The sequence below is a fragment of the Quercus robur genome, chromosome 2 (assembly GCF_932294415.1).
Source record: "Quercus robur chromosome 2, dhQueRobu3.1, whole genome shotgun sequence".
Taxonomy (NCBI): Eukaryota; Viridiplantae; Streptophyta; class Magnoliopsida; order Fagales; family Fagaceae; genus Quercus; species Quercus robur.
Window position 1 is genome coordinate 58,781,330 of NC_065535.1, and position 23,984 is coordinate 58,805,313.

Here is a 23,984-nt window from a genome sequence, read left to right on the forward strand (position 1 = left end):
CTGAATATCTTCACGAACTTGTCAAAGCAAACTTATTCCAGTAGAAATTGATGGGCAGAATAGAAATAGAATATAGATTGTCGCTACAATATAATATCATATCTTATGAAAAAAAAATATAATATTTTCAAAACTGAAATTTTGACTTTTTGTTCACTTATTTTATTCTCATTTTTCTCTGTCATTATTCTAATATATATTTTTGAAGTGACAATCTTTGATAACCAAATTGAGATTTTAGAGGTGACGATTTAAAAAAAAAAGAAAAAGAAAAGAACATTATTAAAGTGCTAGATAATGTTATTTATTTTATAAACACTTATTTTCATAATTGAATCCAAACAATTCAGATTTAATGACCAATCTTAATAGATTTTAAAAGAGGTTTAGACAAAAGCTTCAAAACTCTCAGACTGACCTTAAACTCTTTAACAGTCCTCTTAAAACTCTACTCGTGCAGCTCATAGACATTATTGGATGCATCAGTCTATTATATCACAATTATATGATGTTTTATCTTTTCTTTTATCCTTTCTTTTTTTTTGAAGTGGGGTGGGGGGAATAATTAAAAAAATTAAAACAGGGAAAAGAAGAAAAGAATGAAATGTTAGTATTCTGAAATATTATTTAAGAGAAGCTGAACATCATAATAATTCATTAATGAAATTTTTGCTGAATGAATTTATTTACAGTGATATATTACATGAATGCTGCTAACAGTTGCAAATATTTAGAAAATACTGGTAATAACATTATAATTATCTTACTCCTAGCAGTTACAGCAGCAGAGGACTTGTACTTATACAACATGATGTTCATGCTACAACAGCATAAACACTAACTGTTAACTCAATGATCATAGCTGACGCATGTATGTAAGAAAAGCCTCCGTACAAGCATTTGAAATGCATATATTCTGCTATCATCTCATAGTTAGATTGGCCTTAGGAATGAATGAATTCCTTTCAAGCATCTGCAATGCTTAATCTTCCAAGTAACAATCAAAGGATTATTACACTGGTCTAAGCTCCATATTTTGATCATAGCTATCTTCACTCCCAATGTCATATGTTTCAAGATATGCCTCCTCGCCTTTATCCTGGGTCCAAGAGGGAAAAAAAAAATATAAAATATAATAACTCATGCAGCAGGAGGAATTTAATCTGAAGAGGTTGGAAGAATAGTATACTATGCCAAGTAATATTTGCTTACAGATCACAGCATAGACAATATTGCACCAAAAAACCAACACAGAACAAGATACATTGATCAGGAAAGATAACTTAAAGATCAGTGTTGGTAAAAGCGTGTGGTGCACTTAAGCGCAAAGGCCTCTTGGAGCCTAGGCGCAAAGCATAAAGCACAAGCGCGCACTTGATTGAAGTGAAGCACCCATTTTATAAAAATAATTAGTAATGAGAAATACAACAATCAAATTATCATATAAATTGAAATAAAAAATTTCATATAATTCATTTAACATTTATATAAGCCCTACTTTTGCAATTTTAACACAAAAATTGCAAGTCAAGTCATTTTATTTTTTTGGACCAGCTAGATATGAGTAGTTCCATATGATATACTTTCTTGAATCTTCAATATCCATAATACCCTATGACTAATTACTAATATTAGTTAATAATTTAATCACTTAATTACTATAAGTCTATAATAATTAGTCTGCTATGTTCAACATCAACCACAAAAGTAGCTGAGAATATCAGGACATAGCAATATGGCAATTGGTACCAAGCAAATATTCAAAAGGGAAAAAATAGAATAATAATAAGAAGAAGCTAGGTGGGTTACTGTTTTAAGGAGAAAAAAAAAATAGAGAAGAACTGGGAGGTTGTGGGTTTCAGGACAAGTTACACTCACAATATATTTTTTTTGATAAGTAAGTTACACTAAAAATATACCAAATCAATGGTTTATATCAACAATGCCAAGATCCTATAGTTTGATTAAGTTTTGGTTTATTTTTTTGAAAAAGACAAGAAAGTGCCAAAAAGGGTGCTTTGAGCTTCTTGAAAAAGTGCATCTAAAGCGCGGGCCTAGCTTTTGAGGTAAAAAGCACTGGAACCTTGGGGTTTGCACTTTGAGTTTAAGCGCACTTTTACCTACACTGTTATAGATATTAGAAACAATTAAAAAACTGAGTGCATAAGTGGCTAGAATAGGTTAACCAAGACAAAGGACACACATACTCTTCTTCTTTTATTTTATTTTTTAATAAAAATTTTGAAAAGTACAAAGGGCACATATTCTATACATAGCAAGTTCTTTGTGTCAATGAAGAAAACTGCCAGTGATAATATTGGTTTGGAAGAGTCAAATCCAAAGCGACAATTTGACATGAGGCACATTGTATTAATTACATACAGAGGACTAAATGGCCAATTACCTCTTCTATGTCATCATCAGAAACATTATGATCATCCAATCTTGAGTACAATGTTTTTGAGTCATCAATCTCCTTCCCATTTCTCAAATCTTCCTGAAATCAAAAGCAGAAACAGATAATTTACTAACAGGAAAAACAAGATTGGTTTAGGCAAATGTTGTCTGAATATCACTATATCTGTCTTTGTAAGCAATGGCTATAATACCAATTCAGATTTCACCAATTCCATTCTCTCTTGTAAGTCTGAGATATGATGCTTAAGTGCCTGCAAAACAGGAAATTAGTTCAATGGAAGCATATAAATCAGTCAATTTTGTGAACACATCAGACCAAGAAATTATTATAATGTTACCTCACGCCTCTGAAGTTCAATTGACCGAGCCAATGCCTGCCTTCTTGTCAATAAATTCTTGGGTCTTAGTGCTTGAGGCTGTCGATAATTCTTCCCACGATATACGATAATTGCATATCCTTTGTTAGTTTTATCTAAAGATACTAGCACTCCGCCACTCTCTGCTTCCAAAGAAATTGCAATATGCTTGACTTGTTCAAGTCTTTTTCCTCTCACAATTATCTTTACCAACTCGCGATACTTCCAGTGTAAGTGCATGTTTTCTATGACACCAGCATAAACCCCTCGCCTGCCTGAATCAGAAACACAGAATAGTTTGACTCTGGTTCTAAACTCTGGTTCTAAAAAGCATCAAGTACAGAATTAAAGTGGCTACTCTTACCTAGATGTAGGTAGGGTTTCATGCTCAAACCCATCTTACGAAATAAAAGTCTCTCCTCATCAGTTATAGTTTCTAAATCAGTTGGGATATCTGCTGGTTCCAGATACTCCTGCACTTTTGCTAAAGCATTCTCAGCCCTTTTGAGCCTACCTTTTGCCTAGGACCATTTGAAGTTAGATATAAATCAGAGCTTGGATATGATTTTGCATTTTATGTGTCCAGATACCAGAGCAGGAGGTTTTTGTGTCCTAAGATTTTGCATAAGAAATTTGATTTTGTCTCTTAGTAACTTACAATAGATAGTTTGTTCTGAAGGTATTTGACTAACAAAGCATGTCTAGTCAAAGCTGAATCTTTAATCATTTTCTGAACATCTTCACTACTTGGTTGGTTTCCCCAGCGAGATGTTGCTGCGATGGTTTCAGCAAGGGTTCCAGCAACCAATGGACCTTTAGAAGCTTTGGCCTTTGACACAATTGAGGCTGAGGCCATTTCTCGTGCTTTCTCTTCCACATTTTGTCGGAGATCTGTCAGTTTCTTCCTCTCTTTTAATGCCTTTGTAACAACTGGAGGCAAGTAGTCATTACCCCTGTAAAAGACAATATAATCCTTGTTTCTAGAAACTAGTGTGCCCCCTGTCAATTTCTGCATGCATAAAAATGCAACTGTCAAGAAGGAATTGCTATCCACAATTGAGTATCCACAACCTGATATGCTACTGGGCAGAAGGGATTAGACCAGCTTCTAGAACAAGGAAGACAGGCCAAAAATCTCCAAAAGCTTGGAAGAAACAAGAAACAGAATAGTATCCTGTCCTTAAAGATAATACAAAAAAAGACATGGCTGGTCCAGATATAAAAAACACATTCATGAATGTTAAGAGCCTAATTTATTTTAATTAGTATTGGATAAAAAATGATAGAGATATGTTTTATTGATTCAATTAAATTACTTTGAATTAGGATTAGTTAGATTAGTTTAGATTAGGATGAATGATGAGTCTTCTTGATTGATTATAGGAAGTTAGTTTTAACTTTTACTTACACAATTCTTTTATTGTTTGCTTCAAGCGAACCAAGGCTACCTAATTTGATAAAATGGACCACTTCGAGAGAGTCCAAACCTTCAAGTTTGATAAAACCATGACTACTCTTTATTCATAAAGGGTCATGAAGAGTGGATAAGTAAGGTCACAAAACAATGAAAAAGTTTCAATCTCTGTACTATATGTCATTCACATAGGAAAACTAAATGCTTGTCATTGCAAAATATATAAGAGGCTTGAATCCAAAATGATGATATGTAAGAAACCAAAGAGAAGTACTTCTTGACAGAAGAAGAAAGAACCTAAAGGGCAAGAGTGTTTTCTAGAGGGGAGGAATGTTATGAGCTAATGAGCCTAATTTATTTTAATTATTATTGGATAAATAATGATAGAGATATGGTTTATTGATTCAAATAATTAGTTTGGATTAGGATTAGTTCCAATAGTTTGGATTAGGATGAATTATGATGAGTCTTATAGATAGATTATAGGAAGTCAGTATTTGTCTTTTATCTAATTGGAATATGTCTGGTATAAACTCAGATGTGAAAATGATTAGAGAATAGTCATGATTTTCTAATTTAAAAATTGTTAACTAGTCTAACTTGGAGGTCTGGACTCCCTCAAAGTAGTCCATTTTATCAAATTGGGAGGCCTTGGTTCCCTTGAAGCAACCACCAAACAATGTACATAACAGTGTATAATATGCTTGGAATTGGGAAGCAACCAACCAAAAAAATAGTGTATGTAACAGTGTATATGGTTGGAATAAGAAATTAGATGGCATGTTAATTTCCCAGTACTAGATGTGTACTTCCCACTGACTGCAATACCTGAATTGTGCAGTTAAATTCTATCTTCACCAAATTGTATGAAAAAGGAGGAGAGTTTGCCTCTTAAGCTTTATATCAATGTGCAAAGTAATTGTGACATGCAGAAAATCAAGCAATGGAACAGTAAATAAAGCCACAGAATCTCTACTTATTGAGCTAGTATTGAACTTGGAAACTGTCTGTTGCATGCTTAATACATAACATTTCCCAGACCATTCAAGCTAGCTAGGATAATGAACTAAAGGAATCTTCTGAAAGGGCATTAAAGTTCTCATCATCAGCTTAATACAATCAGGATGCCTTAGATTTACATTTTGTAGTAATCTGTGAGGAAAATATATCCAGATGATTGATTTCACATTGAAGTGGGAAAATTAACTTAAAACAATGTAAATCTGCTTCATGATGCTTGATGCTAACTACTCTAATATTTCTTTTAGCTAGATGGTGAAGCCCAAGAGATATTTTAAAATGCTGAACATTTAAGAGGGAGCAATGTTTCTGAAGTCTCACCTTGAGTTCTTCTGCCATCCTCTCGTTACGTGTATTCAGTACACCACGTTTGATGGCTACCTTTGCAATAGCACTTCTTTCCCATAGCTTTACCATTGCCCTTGCCAGACCTTGCAATTCTCTGCTCCTTCCTATGAACATTAAGTAAATTCAAAGTAATAAAGAAACCAGATTTTGTGAATATGAATACAATAGTGAAAATTAATTATGACATACCTAAAGCAAAATGTGGGGGCATTGTTCTGGCAAGCCTACGGATAATTGTCATCTCCTTGTTTCTTAGACAATGTCTTGCGCCATATGGAAGAAGTCTGAACGGTGGTTTATATCCAGGGACTGCTGCAGGAAGCAAGTCTGCATCAACAGGAAATGGCTCACGACCTGTCCAATCAGTAAACCGTGGGCCCAACTCATCAAGTAAATGGTTGAGATCACTCAATTCCATCTGTTCTTCCTTAGATAGATCCTTCAAATACTTTGCAGAATCAGGGATAAAAGGTTCTGTAGATTTAATTGTGTCCACTATTAAATTATGTGTAGTATCACTCAAAGCTCCTTTTGAATCTTCCAACATATTCATATTAGTTTGACTTTGTTTGGCATATGAATCGACACAAGGAAGTTTGTAGGTTATTCCCCTGTACAACACAACAGAACTGCCTGACCTCCATATAACCAAACCTCCTGTTTTACTCTGATAGAGGCACAAAGATAATTAAAATAAGATGCCAGCAGACTCATTATCACAAGCGCTTGATACTAAAACACAACAAGACAGGATATGCATAACTAAAAAACAAATAATTTATGAAAAATCCCATGTGACTAAAGATATGCGAGTTTATCAAAATATGTAGGACTGTGCAATTCAATTAAGCATATGTTGCCAGAGTCATTACTCATTACAAGCTCCAAAATCATTGAAATTGTTGCATTTGTAATATTCAAAAGCAAAGAAATAGAAAAGATACAATGAACCTAACAATGTGCAAACACTGACCTCTAAAATGTCATGGGTTCTTTTCATGTTAATCGCAAGAGGCCCTTCGAATTTCAACTTCACCACTTCATCAGACCTCCATTTCTCATGTATAGAATCCACCAAAGCCTGTGTAATGCCAGCAACTCCAACCTTTGTCCTCTCCAGCATCCTCAAAGATACATTCCTTAGTCTCCGCAGCTCGTGTTCTGGAAGCTTTCTCTCCGCCAACTCTGTGTTGCTCCTCCTCTTATCACCTTCCCCAGACTCCATAACCTTCCCTCTCTTCCATGGTAACCCCATTGAACCACTACTACCCTCAACAAACCCCACATTTTTTCCAAAATGTTCATCCCTCGGATTTTCATTCAAAGGAACACTGTTTATGCCACTATAAATCTTTGTCTCCTCGTCTTTCAAAACCCCAATTGGAATTTCATCAAAAACATCACCTTCTCTCTTCCCTGGAAACCCAATTGAGCCACTACTACCGTCAACAGAACCTACATTTGTTTCAAAATGTTCACCTTTCCCAGATGGCCTTTCGTTTAAAAAAATGCCATTTATGCCACTAGAAATCTTAGTCTTTTCGTTTTCTAAAACCCCACTTGGAATTTCATCAAATGCATCACCTTCTCTCTCAAACATGACATTGAAGTCAACTTCCTGTTCATGAATTTCCATTCTTTCCACTCTTTCAACAAAAGCACTTTCAGTACCATTTTTATAATGCCCACCAACCTCATCAAAATCTTCTCTTAGTTCACAACTCTTTTGGGTACTAGTTTCAGGTTCAGAATCAACCCGTAAATTCCTGGTATTGCTTTTGCTTCCATGAACCCAAGGAGGCAGAACACCCCGGTTCGGAAACACAGAGCTCACTGGGTCACTCACCGATTCTTTAGCTTCAATTCCTGAGCCAGATACACAAACCCCAGAAGATTTCTGTCTCTCCTTATCTTCATGTTCTTCTTCTGGTTCCTCCCATGGAAATTTCTCTCTTTTGGAACTGGGTTTGAGCGACCATTTATCTTTAATTTGCTCAAAGAAGCTCGGCTTGGGTTTCCTCCTCTTCTTTGTGGTCTCAAAAGCAACTTTGATTCTTTGAGGTTGTTGATGGTTGTCAACCTGGGATGTCTGATTGGAACAAGAAATTCTGAGCCTGAGAGTTCTGGGAATACTCGAAGAATGAGTTTGGGGTTGGAGAAGAAGTAAGTATAGAGAAGGGAATGAAGGGTAAGTGCAAGGATAAGGAGAAGTGATAGAATTCAATGAAAATGGTTGCAGTGCCATGGTGAAAAGTGATTCCTCAAAAGCATTTCTATTTCTAAGTTCTAACAGGATTAGGATTTGGATTTGGATTTTGATTTTCTCTGAAATCTGAATAGTGAAACTCCTAAACGACTTGTAGCGCGGCCTATTTCTTAGCTGTTTGGAGTTTGGACTCATGGAGATAGAGAATGTTAATTTTTAAACTTGGAGCGAACTGATTGGTAGGATGGCCCTTTTTGACCCGACCCAAATCTGACTCGTAATTCGATTTAACTAATCCGACCCGTTTGTAAAGTCTAAATGAGTTTTTAATTAGGCCATTTAACTATATGATTTACTGTTAGGGTCTTGTATACAGGTGGGCTTCCTGACTAAATTTCTTCTCACGTAAGGTGAGTCTTTTTCTCTACATGGGAGTCTCCTTCTCACTTTTTTTGTGAGACGTAGTTGCTGTTTTTGGTCTTTTCTCTGGTAGTTTGTCTTATTAGTCTTCTTTCAGTCTTACGTTTTCAATTATGGACTCGGATTTTGTTCAAAAACTACAAAATATTAAGTAGACGGAAGATGAAGGAGAAGTTATTAGGGTTGGAACTGTGCATAGGGATAGGATGTTGGAAGAATGCTCTCTCAGTCTGTTGGGGAAATTTCTCACAACTAAGACTTTTAACCAACGTGCCGCCAAGACTTTATTGCGATCTGTGTGGAAGATGGGTTCTGATGTTCGTATTGTTGATGTCGGAGATGATGTTTTTCAATTTAAATTTTCCATGGAGAGCCAGTTGAAGTGGATGCTAGCAAATGGTCCATCTGTCCATGGAGTTTTGAGGATCATCCTTTGGTGTTGTGTAAGTGGGAGCAGGGCATGACTGCGAATTATGTTCGTTTCAATTCAATACCAATGTGGGTACAGGTGTAAGGGCTTCCTTTTGATCTGTTGTCTGAGGAGGTAGGTAGAGATATTGGTAATGGTTTGGGAAAGGTTATGGAGGTTGATTTGAAAGATTTTTCATCTGACCAAGCCCGTTTTCTATGAGTAAGGGTTAAATTGCCATTGGAGAAACCGTTACGTAGAGGGGGTGTTGTTGCAAGTCCGGAAGGAGATAAAGTTTGTATTGGTTTTAAATATGAAAGATTAGTGGGGATATGCTTCAAGTGTGGTCGGATTGGTCATGAAGCTAGAGTTTGTTCTTTTCAAGTTGACCATCAGCAAGAACTTCCTTACGGTGAATGGTTGAAGGCAGGTTTTCGTAAAAACTTTGCTTCTGCAAATACTGGTGGCAGTTTTGTGAGAAGGGAGGTTGATGCGAAGTGGGTCCGAGTCGAGGAAGATTATCGATGTAGTCTGATAGGGAGAAAGTAAACTAGGAAATTGAAACGTGTGGAGTTGTTTTTGGGCAGAATCACGTTCAAGTTGATAGTGGTGGTTCTGTTGGTGGGCCGTCCAAGGGTGGTGCTGTGATTGGGGGGGTGGAGGTTGAGAAGGCTGAAACAGTTGCATCGGTTGGGAAAGATTTTGAGGCTTTAATTTCTGAACTTGATCAGGCTATCCAATTAGAACCTATTATTTCAAATTCAAGTTCTATCCAAGTGGAACAGTTGAAGGACAAAAGGGACATTTACTCGAGTTTGGTTGATATTGAGGTGATGGACGTTGACTCAATTTCTTGTAAATGTGTTCCAACATTGAAACAAGTGGAGCCGTGTAGTTCTTTGTGTCGCCAAGAGAGTGCTTGTGATTTTAACATTGGCAAGGGCAGTGGCAAAGTGTGCAATAACCCGATTGATGGCAGGCCCAACAGATGTGCAACTAAAATTAAAAGTGGGCTTCTCACTGTACATGGCCCACCTACAAGTGGTTCAGATGGAGGTACTTTTAGAAAACCCACTTCAAAGGATACAAATTTACTTATGGCAGGAGAACATGGGCTCAAGAAAGGGACTTGGAAGAGGGTTGAACTTAAGCCACAGTCTGGTATGGATTTGCCTCTTAATATTTTGCTTGGTCCAAAAAGGAGTAGCAAGGACATCTCACGTGTAACAGAGAAGGCAGAATTGGCAAAAAAGAAAACCAAGGTAAGTAACCATGAAGGTTTACATGCTCTTTCTGGGGTAGATCAGATTACATTGGTGGAGGTTGCTATGCAACCCTGTCGGGCATTATGAGTCTCTTGAGTTGGAATTGCCGAGGGCTTGGGAACCGTCGGATAGTTCATGCCTTGGTGAAGGTAATCAACAAACAAGATCCCAATTTTGTTTTTTTAATGGAGACAAAATCTGGTTTGGATTGGATGCTAAAAGTTTGTGATTGGTGTAAATATAAAAATGGTTTTATTGTACCTAGTAGAGGAGGTAGTGGTGGTTTAGCTTTATTTTGGAAGGAAGAGGTTAGGCTTGATATTCAGACTTATTCTCATTCACACATTGATGCATGGGTAGATGTGGGGGGGGGGGGGGGGGCTGGTGTTGGTTGGTGGAATCTTATTGGTTTTTATGGTGAACCTGATACTTCTAAAAGGGGGGAGTCATGGCAAAAACTCAAGCATTTGCATGGGACATCCTCTTTGCCGTGGTTAGCAATTGGGAACTTTAATGAAATTACTAGCATGGCTAAAAAGGAGGGGGGAAGTAATAAAACAAGACAACAAATGAAATATTTTGTTGACACCATTAACTGTTGTGGTCTTAAGGAAGTTCGATTTACGGGGCCATTGTTTACTTGGTTGTATTTAAAAGAGGATGGGTCCCAAATTAGAGAAAGGTTGGATAGAGCTTTAGCTACGGTGGAGTGGTTTCATTTATTTCCAATGGCTAAGCTTATTCATCTTTCATCATCGGCTTCAGATCATTCCCCTCTCATTCTTCAGTTGTTTGCTAAACCAAGAAAAAAGAGGATGGGTAGGGTTTTCCGGTTTGAATCAATGTGGTTAAAGGACCCAAAATGTGAGGCTATTGTGGAGGAAGCTTGGGATGAAGGCTTGCTTGGAGGGTCGGGTGATGTTCTTAATAAATGTTTGCAGAATTGCTGTGCTAGACTTGAGGTGTGGAATGGCACAGAATTTGGCAATGTGGGGAAAACAGTGGCTGCATTGTAAAAAAAGTAGAATGGTTAGAGCTGCAACCTTCAACACCGGATATGATTAGATCTTTGAAGAATACTAGAATTGAGTTGAATTGTTGGATGGATAAGGAAGATGATACGTGGAGGCAAAGATCAAGAATTAGTTGGCTGCAATTTGGGGATAGGAACACTAGGTTTTTCCATGAGAAAGCTTCTACAAGATACAAAAAGAATTTCATAGAGGGTTTGTTAGATGAGAATGGTAGGTGGTAGGAAGGAGATGAGCATGTGGAGGAGTTGATGTTGCAGTACTATGAGAGGTTGTTTACCAGTAGTGGTCCTACGGATTTTGAAGAAATTTTAGATGCAGTTCAATATAAAGTCACCCCAAGGATGAATCAGGTACTTGTAAGAGAGTTTACAGAAGTTGAAGTTAAAAATGCCATTAAGCAAATGTACCCGTTGAAGTCTCCTGGACCGGATGGCATGCCTCCATTGTTTTATCAACACTTTTGGTCCAAGATTGGTGGTGTGGTTACTTTAACTATTTTAGCCTTCCTTAATTCAGGTATCATCCCACCTAATTTTAATCATACACATATTTTCCTTATTCCTAAATGTAATGAGCCAAAAACTGTGACTGATTATAGACCCATTAGTCTTTGTAATGTGGTTTATAAAATTGCATCTAAAGCCATTACTAATAGATTGAAAAAAGTTCTTCCTTCTATTATTAGTGATACCCAAAGTGCATTTGTGCATGGTAGGTTAATCACTGATAATGTTCTTGTAGCATATGAAATGATGCATCATATTAGTCAAAAGAAGAGTGGAAGAGTGGGTGATTTGTCTCTAAAGCTTGATATAAGTAAGGCATATGACAGGGTAGAATGGATATGGTTGGAAAAAATTATGCAAAGGTTGGGTTTTTATGATAAATAGTGTGCTTTGATTATGAAGTGTGTCACTATTGTTTCTTATTCTGTGAAGATTAATGGTAAACCTAAAGGGCATATTGTTCCAAGTAGGGGAATAAGGCAGGGTGACCCATTATCTCCATACCTCTTCTTGTTATGTGCGGAAGGACTTTCTGTTCTTATTAAGAAAGAGGTGGAGAATGGAAGGTTGGGGGGTGTTGCAGTTTGCCGTAGGGGTCCTAAAATATCCCATCTTTTCTTTGCCAATGATAGTCTAATTTTTTGTAGAGCTTCCTTGGTGAAGTGTGACGCCCTTCAGAGGGTGTTGAGGGTTTATAAATGTGCTTCGAGACAGCAGTTAAACCGTGCTAAAACTTCTCTGTTTTTTAGTAGCAATACTCCAATGTATATTCAAGAAGTCATTAAAGAGAGGTTTAGGGCCCAAGTGATTAAGCACCGTGAAAAATATCTTGGTTTGCCATCATTGGGGGGAAGGAATAAGAAAAATACTTTCAATTCTATTAAGGATAAACTAAGAAAAAAGCTTGCTGGATGGAAAGAGAAGTTACTGTCTAAGGCAGGGAAAGAAGTGTTGATAAAACCTGTGGCACAAGCAATTCTGACGTATACCATAAGCGTTTTCAAATTGCCTGACTCTCTTTGTAAGGATTTGACAAGTATGATTCATAATTTTTGTTGGGGGCAAAGAAATGAAGAGAGGAAGATAGCTTGGATGAGTTGGGAGAAATTATGTGCTCCAAAGAGTTGTGGTGGAATGGGATTTAAAAAGCTTAAGGAGTTTAACTTGGCTTTATTGGCAAAGCAAGGGTGGAGACTTCAACAAATTTATGACTCATTGGTGTACAAGGTTTTGAATGCTAAGTATTTCCCTACAAGTGATTTTTCACAGGCTGTTTTGGGCAATAATCCCTCATTTACTTGGCGGAGTATTATGTCTACTCAACCCCTTGTTAAAAATGGATTACGGTGGAGGCTTGGTAATGGTGACAAAATCCAGATTTAAGGTAATAAATGGCTACCTAAGCCTTCAACTTTCATGGTTTCATCTCCTAGATTGTTTATGCCACTTGATATGAAGGTTGGAGAATTGATAAATAAGGAAGAGGCTTCGTGGAAGGTTGATGCTATTGATGCTCTGTTTGTGCCGCATGAAGCAGAGATTATAAAAGCTATCCCAATAAGTTCTCATCTGCTTGAAGAAAAATTGATTTGGGCTTGGAGCAATAATGGAATTTTTTCGGTAAAAAATGCCTACTGGGTTACTTCTCAAATGTCATTAGCTGAATTTTCTGTTTCAAGTTCTAATGACAGTCAAGAAAGAAGCTTCTAGAAATGTCTATGGCAGATCAATGTGCCTCACAAAATAAGGCACTTTGCTTGGAGGGCTTGCCAAGACATTTTAACATTGAAAACTAACCTTGTTAAAAGAAATCTTTTGCAGGTATATGCAATGGATGCAACGTGGAGGCCGAGGATTCGATCCATTTTTTCTGGAAATGCATCAGAGCTAAAGAACTTTGGTCGTCGTCCAAGCTGGTTTTTCCAAATGCAATGAACCAGCTTAGTTCTTTTAAGGAGATGTTATGGTGTTTAATGATGGACGAAAAGAGTTCACTGGAAAACATTGAGTTGCTGCTGACTTGTGCGTGGGGCATTGTGGGGAAATAGGAATGATGTTCGTTACGGCGAAAAGCGAAAAGATGGTAGGATGCTTCTTCAATGGGCGATGCAGTACCTGGAGGAATACCGAACTGTCGTTGATTTAATTCCAGTTGCTTAGGTGTCGGTCCAGCATGTTCAGAGGTGGACTCTACCACCCACACCATGTTTCAAGTTTAATGTTGATGGTGCCGTGTTTGCTGAGTTGAATTCTGTGGGAATTGGAGTCATTGTACGAGACTGGAATGGGCAATTTGTAGCAACAATGTGCAAACAGATACACGCACCACTGGGGCCTCTTGAAGCAGAGTCAGAGGTTGTTGAGGTTGGTATGCAGTTCGCAAAGTAGCTGGGTTTCTCAGACATCATAATTGAGGGAGATTCATTAATAGTCTCTAGAGCGTTGAATCAGTCATACTCAACTCCGGCCTCAATTGATGCAGTGATAATGGGGATTAGCTTAGCTACATTGGAGTACCACAATGTGTATTTTTCTCATGTAAAACGTAATGCTAATACCCCAGCTCATTTATTAGCAAAGCATGCCAAGGGGCATAGTTAATCAATGTATGTGGATGAAGAATTGTCCTAGTTTCTTAGAATTAGCAATTCTTCATGATGTAAACTCTATTGTTGTTTAATATTAAGTGTGTGTTTCCTATCAAAAAAAAAAAAACTATATGATTTAGTCAAATCCAATTGGTTTTTCATAACCCATTCGATCCAAACAGGTTCTTAAAAACATCTTTTTCTTTTTTTCATTTACTCCAAATCATTTATATATCTAATTTTTAAATATTTAAAAAATAAATAAATATTTTGACATTTTATAAAATATATGGACTTTATACTTCTTTGGTAGATCTATTGTCATTGAAAAATGATTTGGTTTCAAATCTCATCTACATAAATAAATAAATAAAAAAATTATTAGTATTTAGGCATGATGATAAAAAAAAGTAATTATTATTGAATGAATGCTATAAATTCAAATCATATCATATCTAAATAAATAAATTAAAAAAAAAAACATGTATTAATTTGAATTGTGAACTTTCAATTGAACAATTAGCTTTGTAATATCAACTATTTTATTATTATTTTTTTTTTGTTAAAATTTAACAGTACATTATGCAAAAATTGATAATTAAAATCTATTTGGAAAGATTTAAAAACATATTTGAATAATACTTCAAACACTAATATTCATTCAAATGCTTCAAAATATTACGAGGATAGTTTTTCTGATATTGGGTTTATTTTTTCTTGTATAAGGAAGGGATTTTTTTGGGGACTGATAAGGGACTGAGAGAGGTAAGGAGACTAATATTTAGTTGGTTGTGAGTTGCTTAAGGACTTCCTATATTCTGCCTTAGGTCTACCCATAGCCTCGCCTAAAGCTTGCTTCTTCTGACTCATACAAAAGCCATATATATAGGCATACAAAAGTGGAAAAAACAAAAGATGAACAATATATTCATAATAATACAATGAACAATGAAAGAATACAATTCTACATAGTAGTGAATAGTGCCGCACAGTAAATGTCAGTAATAATTCCAGATTCTTCTGACAGAATCTCTGCGTAAACAATGTCTGCACTATGACAGAATCTTCGCACAAATAGTGACAAATGTGAATAGTGACAGGATGAACAATGACTGTCAGAAGATAATTTCTAATACATCCAAATATTGATATAGTGAAAAGTTTTCAATGATTTATGATACTGGGACTAGAAAAAGTAAAAATTCCAATAAGACCCAAGAATTTTATGAGTTTGTCCTAGTTGACACTAGATCAATCCTCCTTTTCCGAAAATAGAATTGCTTATTCAAAATGCACAATCAAACATGTTCTTTCTCCAACTCAATGGGGGAGCTTTTAGCAAAAAACTCAATGGGGAGTGCTTGCTCACTCCCAAGTGCAGGAGATCGTAGCAATATAATTCTCGGAGTAACGAGGTCAAACCACAAGGAGCAGGGTAAATTCAAAGACAATATAATTAAATAACACAATTTGGGTGAAGAAGAAAAATACTTTTGTTTGGTAAGTGAAAGTTCAAAAACGTGTACAAAAACACTTTTGAACGTTTAGACCCCCAAAAATCAACTTAATCAACACACGCAATATGTTAAACAACTAGTGTGCGGAAACTTAACATATGCTATAACATGGAATTGATTAAACAACTATCTAAGCCACAACAAAATAAACCACAGCAGATAATGTAAAGGCAGAGATAGAGAGGAAGGAAGAAGCAAACACAGCGATAACACCAGATATGTTATCGAAGAGGAAACCGAAGACCTCGGCGAAAAACCTCTCCGCCGCCCTCCAAGCGGTAATCAATCCACTAGAAAATATAGTTGGGATACAAGGACAGCAATAGACCCTCCAAGCCTAATCTACCCAATGCACCTAAGCCCTCCAAGCTTCTTACTCCAACGAAGTTGCGCCGAACCTTTTTCTTTTCTAGCTTTCCGGATTCCGCTACTACACCGTAGCATCAACCAATGAAGATTGGCTCCTTCCTAACTGCTTCCCAGAACTCCAAACGTCTGTCTCACAGAGATGATAATGGTGAGAACCAGGTTTGGTATAATGCCTCTCAAGGATTTGACAATGGAGAGGAAGAGAGTGAGGGAATTTGATGAGACTCTAAGGTAGAGATTGTGGGTGAAACAATCTGGTTTTTCTTTAGGGTTTCTCTCTCAAAATTCTCTCAGGAAGCTCTCTTTCAATCGTGGGTTAAAAGGGTATTTATACTGGAGTGAAGAGGAATGCGAAACGTCAGGTTTTTCCAAAACAGGGGTGGCTCGCGGCTTGACCTCGCGGCTTGACTAAGTCGCGAGTTCCAGTCGCGAGTTAACCGTATGGCCAGTTGTCCTGTTTTGTCCTGTAGTGCTCCAGCTAGCATGACTGTTCATCTTCCAGCATGCTTGGCACGTGTGCATCTTCTGGCGGGTTGAAGCCGCGAGTCCACCCGCGAGTCCCAGCCGCGACACTCTGTTTTCTTGCACACTCTTGAGCAATCTTCACACTATCTCACTCACTACCCTTACAACAATCCCACCTAAATACAGGGTTACTAAATGCTGAATTATAAGCAAATTTGGCACGGAATAAAGCCAATTAGATGGTTGAATAAATTCAACCTTACAATCTCCCCCTTTGGCTATTCCGTGACAAAACCCTAAAACAGACTCTAGACTTAACATGTGAGTTGGGAACAGTTGATCAAAACTCACTCACACCTAACTCTAGAAGCTGTGAAGCACTTGAATCATATGAACATAAACTCCTGAAACACAACAATACACCATGATCATTGTAAGCAGAAAATTATTAATGCATATGAAACAGGCAATATGAGATCAAGCAAAGATAGAGTTAATAAACAAACCATGGCTTGATCAACCAAGTGAACACCACAAGGTAGTGATCACAGTGCTCATTCACACTTGGAATGAACACAAGAACATACAAGTTAATAAGCACAAGGCAAGACACTTGTATGTTCAACACTCAACCAATGCATAGCACACAAGGCATATGCATCTAGGAACAATCCTACAAGGGCACAAGAGTGACAGTACATAAACCAAAATGCAGAACATTTAGATTAAAGTACTGATTTCAACATAGCATAAAGGCTGCACTTAAGCATGGTACATACCACACGGCCTACAAACTATGCATAAAACATAAACCCTAAAAGCTTACAAAAGCATATGGGTACAAACCAACAAATATCATGAATAACATCAACAACATATATTAAAGTTTAAACCAAAAGTATATGAAATGAGTTAGGAACAGTTATACACCAAAACCCAGTGTATTAAAACCATAAAAACCATAAAAACACTAATTACTCCCCCTCAACAAATTACTCCCCCTTAAGAGCTGCTTTTCTGCTTCTCAATTATCAATGAACTTCTCCCCCTTTTTGACATGGAATGGCCAAAGGGTCACTTGTCATGCTGAGTTGTGAAGCTGTCAAGTGTAGCAGCCAAGACATTAATCTGGTCTTGCATGGCTCTCATCCTGTCAGAATGCTCAGTCTGGACTGCCCTGATCCCATCAAGCCTTTCCAGAATGATCTGGAAAGCATCTGGAGGTGTGTCTGCAGAGGTTGAAGCTCTGTGTCTTTTGCCACTTCTCCTAGGTGTTGAAGTTGATGCAAGTCCAGCTACTTCTGCTTCAGTCTCCATTGGAGCAGCCTCTCCTTCATCACCTTCATCTTCTTCTCCTGGAAGCCTAACACTTATCCTTTTGCAGGTAAGCTTGTTGATTGCAGAGGGTGTAGACATGGGACTAATGTCTTGAGGGATTGGAACTCCTTTACTCCTAAAAATCCTCATAAGCAAACTTGGAAAGATCAATTTAGGCCTAGAGGTTGTTCTGGTCTCATCCACAATGGTGTCATAAATGTGGGAACTTATGTCTATGAAGTTCTTTTCCTTGAGATCCATCAGAAAGACTGCTCTAGCACAATTGATTGTAGTCAATTTCCTAATGGGATAGAGGTTAAACATCATGATTATGGTAAGGCACCTCATGTCCACTGGAAAGGCAGTGGTATTCAAACATTTCCCTTCTCTCTGCCCACCTATCCTTTGTTGAATTGTTTCAATAGACACACTCCTATCCTTGTAATTGATAAATTCTTCATCATCTAATCCTTCAAGCCCTAATGCATCATCTATGACATGAGCATCTAAGACAAACTCTTTACCCCTTACCCAGCAACTCAATTCATTATCCCTTATCACAGCATTTGAGTAGAATTCCCTAATTAAGGGTTCACACACAACAGGGAAACCACTCAGAAGCTTTTCCCATCCTCTTCCTTCAAAACAACTGGGAATAAAAGTTTGCCTTAAGTCCTCCAAATCCACAAATCTCTCTTGAATGATTCCTGCATTCAAGAAGTTATCCTTGTATCTCTCAAAGTGGTGGACTGACCTAAACAATCTAGAATCCATCTTAAGTCTTTTGTCAGCCTTCTTCGCAGTAGATTTCTTCTTCTGAGGTGAATGTGCCATCTGTGAACAATCAGAAAAGGCCACAACAACATATAGCAATATATGTGCAGAACCAGTCAGAACCATGTAGTAAACAGAAAGAGATATCAACCAAACAAATGAACTTCAAACACTTAAACAGCAAGCTATTTAGTTCAAACATGTGGATAAACCAAGCCTAGGATAGGAAACACATGAATCAACATGGTGAAACTATCCTGAAGGCAGATAAATGACATTGAGGCAGATAATGAAAAAATGATATGACACTCAAACAATATATTGATCCAAACAGAAGCTACCCACAGATAGACACACTAGAACATGCAAATCTAGCACAGTAAAACTCACAACCTCAGAACGAACCAATAGAAATCACTCAACAGCTCAAAGATCAGAATGAAATGAAATAAAATAAACACTTAGCTAAGCACAAGATGAAGAGCAATAAGCATATGGCAATCATTTAACACAAACTATAGCAGCAGAAATCACACGCTAAGCAAGAACAAGGAGCAGAGACCGAAACACAAACCCATTTCAAAAACACAATCAAATGCGAAAAAATCAAGGGTAAAAGCACAAAATCATGAAGAAAAGAGGGTAAAACAGAAAACCCATACCTGTAACTTGACGATTTTGAGCTACAAGAGTGCAACACAAGAGATTGGAAAAGGGAGCACGGAGTGTTTGGGAGGGAGAGTGTTTAGAGAGAAGATGAACAGTCACAAAAATTCGAGGGAAAAACTGAAAAAGTTTAAAAACTGCTCCTGTTTCTGCAAAACACGCGATTTTCGTGACTGGATTAAGTCGCCACACAGTCGCCAGCTCAAGCTGCCAAAGCACTCAAGAGGAAAATTTTGAAAAAATTTTCTAAGTGTTTTTCGCGACTGGAAGGTCTACCCGCGAGTGAGTCGCGAGCTGAGCTGCGAAAATCTCTGAGTGAATCTCGCGACTGGACCTTCCACTCGCGAACAAGTCGCCAAAACTGACCAGCGAAGATGCGACTGAAGCTCGCGACTTGACATACCCGCGACTGAGCCGCCAAAACAGGGCAAAACTGTATTTTTGAAATTTTCAGATTTTTCCAGCAAAACACTTTCCAAAAACACCTAAAACACTCAAAAATCTTTTTGTGCTTGAATTAACAAAGATTGAGCATGTGAAAACACATTTTATCAAGTACAATCACACAAATGAATATGGCATTTATTGAACATAAACTTGTGTGTTGTGTGTGGATATCAACACTGAGATAGTCCTTTGTCTAATGTGAAGCTTCAATGATCAATTCAACCAAGGCATACACAATTAGCACTAGATCATGTGACCAATCTCAATTATAGAAATATGAATATATGACTTCCCACACAACTTGATAACATAACTTGGAGCCTTTCATTTGACTCCACTTTCAGCCATAACATTTGATCTTTTGAGGCAATCATCTCTCATTGTGAGAGGGATAGACAACACTTTTCTTTGAAGAACAGGCCTTTGGCCTTTTTGAAAGAAATTTCACTTTTGATATAAGGTCGCTTACCCTTTTTCCTAGTCAAATACTAGAATGTGCGACAGGCTCTTGCAGCTCAATATCTCTTTTCATTTGGAGATTTACATTTAGTGAGCTCTTTTTAGCAAAACAAAAAAATAAAAAGTGGGAAGAGATATAGACACAAGTCTATGCATGTTTCAAGATCAACATAACCATTCACTAATCATTCATGACAAGTTTGAAGATCTATTTACAACAATCACATAGATTTCAAGATTTTTTTTCCCATAGTGATATGAGTGCATGAAGACAAGCAATGCTCGAAAATGCACAAAGCCATTAGCACAAAGGTACAAGGCAAAACGAGTTTTAAGACAAAACTCAACAAAGTCAATCAAGCTTTTTGATTTTCAAATTTTTATGTAATTTTTGGATTTTTGACTCAAGAAACAAAAAGACTGATAAAACACAATTAAGAAATATTCACAAGAAGAATAATCAAACAACCAAGAACAAACACAACAAGCATACCAAACACACATAGTCACAAAGCATAGGAAGTATTAATGCATGGACATGTTGTAATGCTTATGCATGAGTACCCCTTTTCACCCACACGTCACTTGCGTTTGGGGTGATTTCCTTAAAGGATTGGGTACGGGAGTTAGGGCTTTCAAACCTTCGTGAGAAGCTTTCCAAACAGTTGGTGAATGCACCAATCATCTTCATCACGTCCATCATTCCGGGATCTCCATTTTGCTCTCTAGGTTGATCCCCTGCCCAAGTTCTCCTATCAATTCTTGGTCCTCCTGACCTTTGAGGAGTAGCACTGTTCTTTGCTCTCAGCTTTTGGCAATTTGGTCGAGTGTGCCCTTGAAGTCCGCAATAATGGCACACATACATTCCTCTAGGACCTTTTTGTGGTCGAGGACGTGACTTGGCACGAGACTCAGACCTGCCCACATACTGATTACGGTGATTCAGCATCCGTTGGTTCACCACATTCTTCTTCTCCTCCACCTCGAGCTTCACACCAGTAGGGTCAGCTATAACTGGATCTTTGGCTTTGACAAACTTCACTTCTTTGGTGACATTTCCAGTTGAGCTACTTCCTCCGGTATATCCCAGTCCAGATTTGTCTGAAGAGCTCTTTTGAGAAGATATAACATCATCTAGCTTCTTGGTGGTGACCCTCTCTATTTTTGCATTTGCTTGAACAACCTCACTTTCAAGAAATCTCACTTTAGTGTAAGCTTCGGAGAGCTCACCATTCAAAGTTTCAATCTCGCATTTGGCCTCCCTATACCGGATTAGGAGACTTTTGTAGTCCTCCTCAGCCTTCTTCATCTTTCTCACAGCAGCCTTGGCCACCCTTGTGTATTCACCAGACTTCTCCAAAAGTGAGTTGTAATTTTCTTGAAGAGTTGCTGTGCTTTCTTCTTCTTCAGCTTCCGATTCTTCAACAATTCCTAGTGAGTCATCCTCACTATGTTCTCCAAGGTCTTGAACAAGCAAATTCAATTCATCCGAAGACTCAACATGAGCAATTGTCATGAAAGCTGAGTAGTTCCCTTCTCCATCACAACTCTCTTTAGATTCTGAGTCGGACGAGTCTGAATCACTCAAGGTCGTGGCATACACCTTGCCTTTCGATTTCAAATAATTAGGACATTCCTTCTTGAAGTGTCCATGCCCGTTGCATTCAAAACAAGTGACACCTTGTGTTGATTGGGATTCTTTTCCATCTTTCCTCTTGAAATCCCTCTTCTCCCTTCCAGAATTTTGGAATTTTCTCTTATCATCAAATTTTCCACTGTTTTTAAATTTCAAAAACTTTCTGAAATTTTTAACAAGATAGGCTACATCCTTGTCAACCATATCTTCTCCTGACGAGCCTTGATCTTCCACCTTCTCATTAGTGGTCTTTAGAGCAAGGGATTTACCCTTCCGTTGATTTGGCAGCGACATCTCATAGGTCTGTAGAGAACCAACCAGCTCCTGTACCTTGATGTCGTCAAGATCCTTGCTCTCTTCAATGGCTGTCACTTTAGCACGGAAGCTTTCCGGCAATGATCGAAGGATCTTCCTTACAATCTTAGAGTCCTCCATCTTCTCCCCCAAGTTAAACTTACTGACAACCACTTCATTTAACTTCCCATAGAACGAGTCGAAAGACTCATCCTCACTCATCTTGAGCTCCTCAAACCGAGTGGTCAGCATTTGTAACTTGGTATCTTTCACCTTCTTCGTGCCTTCATAAGTTGTTTCCAGAATCTCCCATGCATCTTTGGCAATAGTAATGTGAGAAATCCTGTGAAATTCATCTGGAGACACACCACAGAAAATAGCATTTAGTGCTTTACTGTTAGCATTAGATGCAGCAAGTGCTGCCTTATCCCATGTGGATTTGGCTGCCTCAGGTTTGGCCCAACCAATCTCAACAGCATCCCACACGGATTCATCAATAGAGCATAAAAAGGCTCTCATACGAACCTTCCAAAATGCATAATTACTTCCATCAAAATATGGAGGTGCATTAAGGGATTGAGACCTATCCATCTCAAAAAGGGAGTCAAGGATCACACAATGGTAATGAAACCAAACAGATGTGTACCCGCTCTGATACCAATTGAAAGTTCAAAAACGTGTACAAAAACACTTTTGAACGTTTAGACCCCCAAAAATCAACTTAATCAACACACGCAATATGTTAAACAACTAGTGTGCGGAAACTTAACATATGCTATAACATGGAATTGATTAAACAACTATCTAAGCCACAACAAAATAAACCACAGCAGATAATGTAAAGGCAGAGATAGAGAGGAAGGAAGAAGCAAACACAGCGATAACACCAGATATGTTATCGAAGAGGAAACCGAAGACCTTGGCGAAAAACCTCTCCGCCGCCCTCCAAGCGGTAATCAATCCACTAGAAAATATAGTTGGGATACAAGGACAGCAATAGACCCTCCAAGCCTAATCTACCCAATGCACCTAAGCCCTCCAAGCTTCTTACTCCAACGAAGTTGCGCCGAACCTTTTTCTTTTCTAGCTTTCCGGATTCCGCTACTACACCGTAGCATCAACCAATGAAGATTGGCTCCTTCCTAACTGCTTCCCAGAACTCCAAACGTCTGTCTCACAGAGATGATAATGGTGAGAACCAGGTTTGGTATAATGCCTCTCAAGGATTTGACAATGGAGAGGAAGAGAGTGAGGGAATTTGATGAGACTCTAAGGTAGAGATTGTGGGTGAAACAATCTGGTTTTTCTTTAGGGTTTCTCTCTCAAAATTCTCTCAGGAAGCTCTCTTTCAATCGTGGGTTAAAAGGGTATTTATACTGGAGTGAAGAGGAATGCGAAACGTCAGGTTTTTCCAAAACAGGGGTGGCTCGCGGCTTGACCTCGCGGCTTGACTAAGTCGCGAGTTCCAGTCGCGAGTTAACCGTATGGCCAGTTGTCCTGTTTTGTCCTGTAGTGCTCCAGCTAGCATGACTGTTCATCTTCCAGCATGCTTGGCACGTGTGCATCTTCTGGCGGGTTGAAGCCGCGAGTCCACCCGCGAGTCCCAGCCGCGACACTCTGTTTTCTTGCACACTCTTGAGCAATCTTCACACTATCTCACTCACTACCCTTACAACAATCCCACCTAAATACAGGGTTACTAAATGCTGAATTACAAGCAAATTTGGCACGGAATAAAGCCAATTAGATGGTTGAATAAATTCAACCTTACAGTAAGTGTTAACAAGAATAATGATAAAAACTAATTTAAATCAATAATGTAAATACTAGGGCATCGGGGTGTTTCCCGATATCGGTATGAAATTCTTTGTGATCTAAGAAAATATCTATTTCATAATTGATTGTTCTTATACAATTAAAAACTTATGATTCGATTGAACTGAGACAATTCAAGAACGCATGATAACCTCGATTAATAATGCGGTTAGAAAAGTTTTCAGAAAAACTTATTCACTTTAAAACCTGATTTCTATTTGAAACTATTAGAAATTCATCG

At 38.0% G+C, this 23,984-nt stretch overlaps 1 protein-coding gene across 1 annotated transcript; it reads right to left on the minus strand.

The window, feature by feature from the left end:
- Window positions 1–600: 600 nt before the first annotated feature.
- LOC126714215 (CRM-domain containing factor CFM3, chloroplastic/mitochondrial) lies at window positions 601–7,947 on the minus strand. Its single transcript, XM_050414253.1, has 9 exons — window positions 6,530–7,947; window positions 5,746–6,223; window positions 5,530–5,660; window positions 3,433–3,783; window positions 3,139–3,295; window positions 2,757–3,049; window positions 2,610–2,669; window positions 2,405–2,497; window positions 601–1,099 (listed from the first exon to the last, which is right to left on the minus strand). Exons 1-9 carry the CDS (start codon window positions 7,799–7,801, stop codon window positions 1,013–1,015), a joined length of 2,922 nt encoding a protein of 973 aa, XP_050270210.1. The 5' UTR covers window positions 7,802–7,947; the 3' UTR covers window positions 601–1,012.
- Window positions 7,948–23,984: the final 16,037 nt, after the last annotated feature.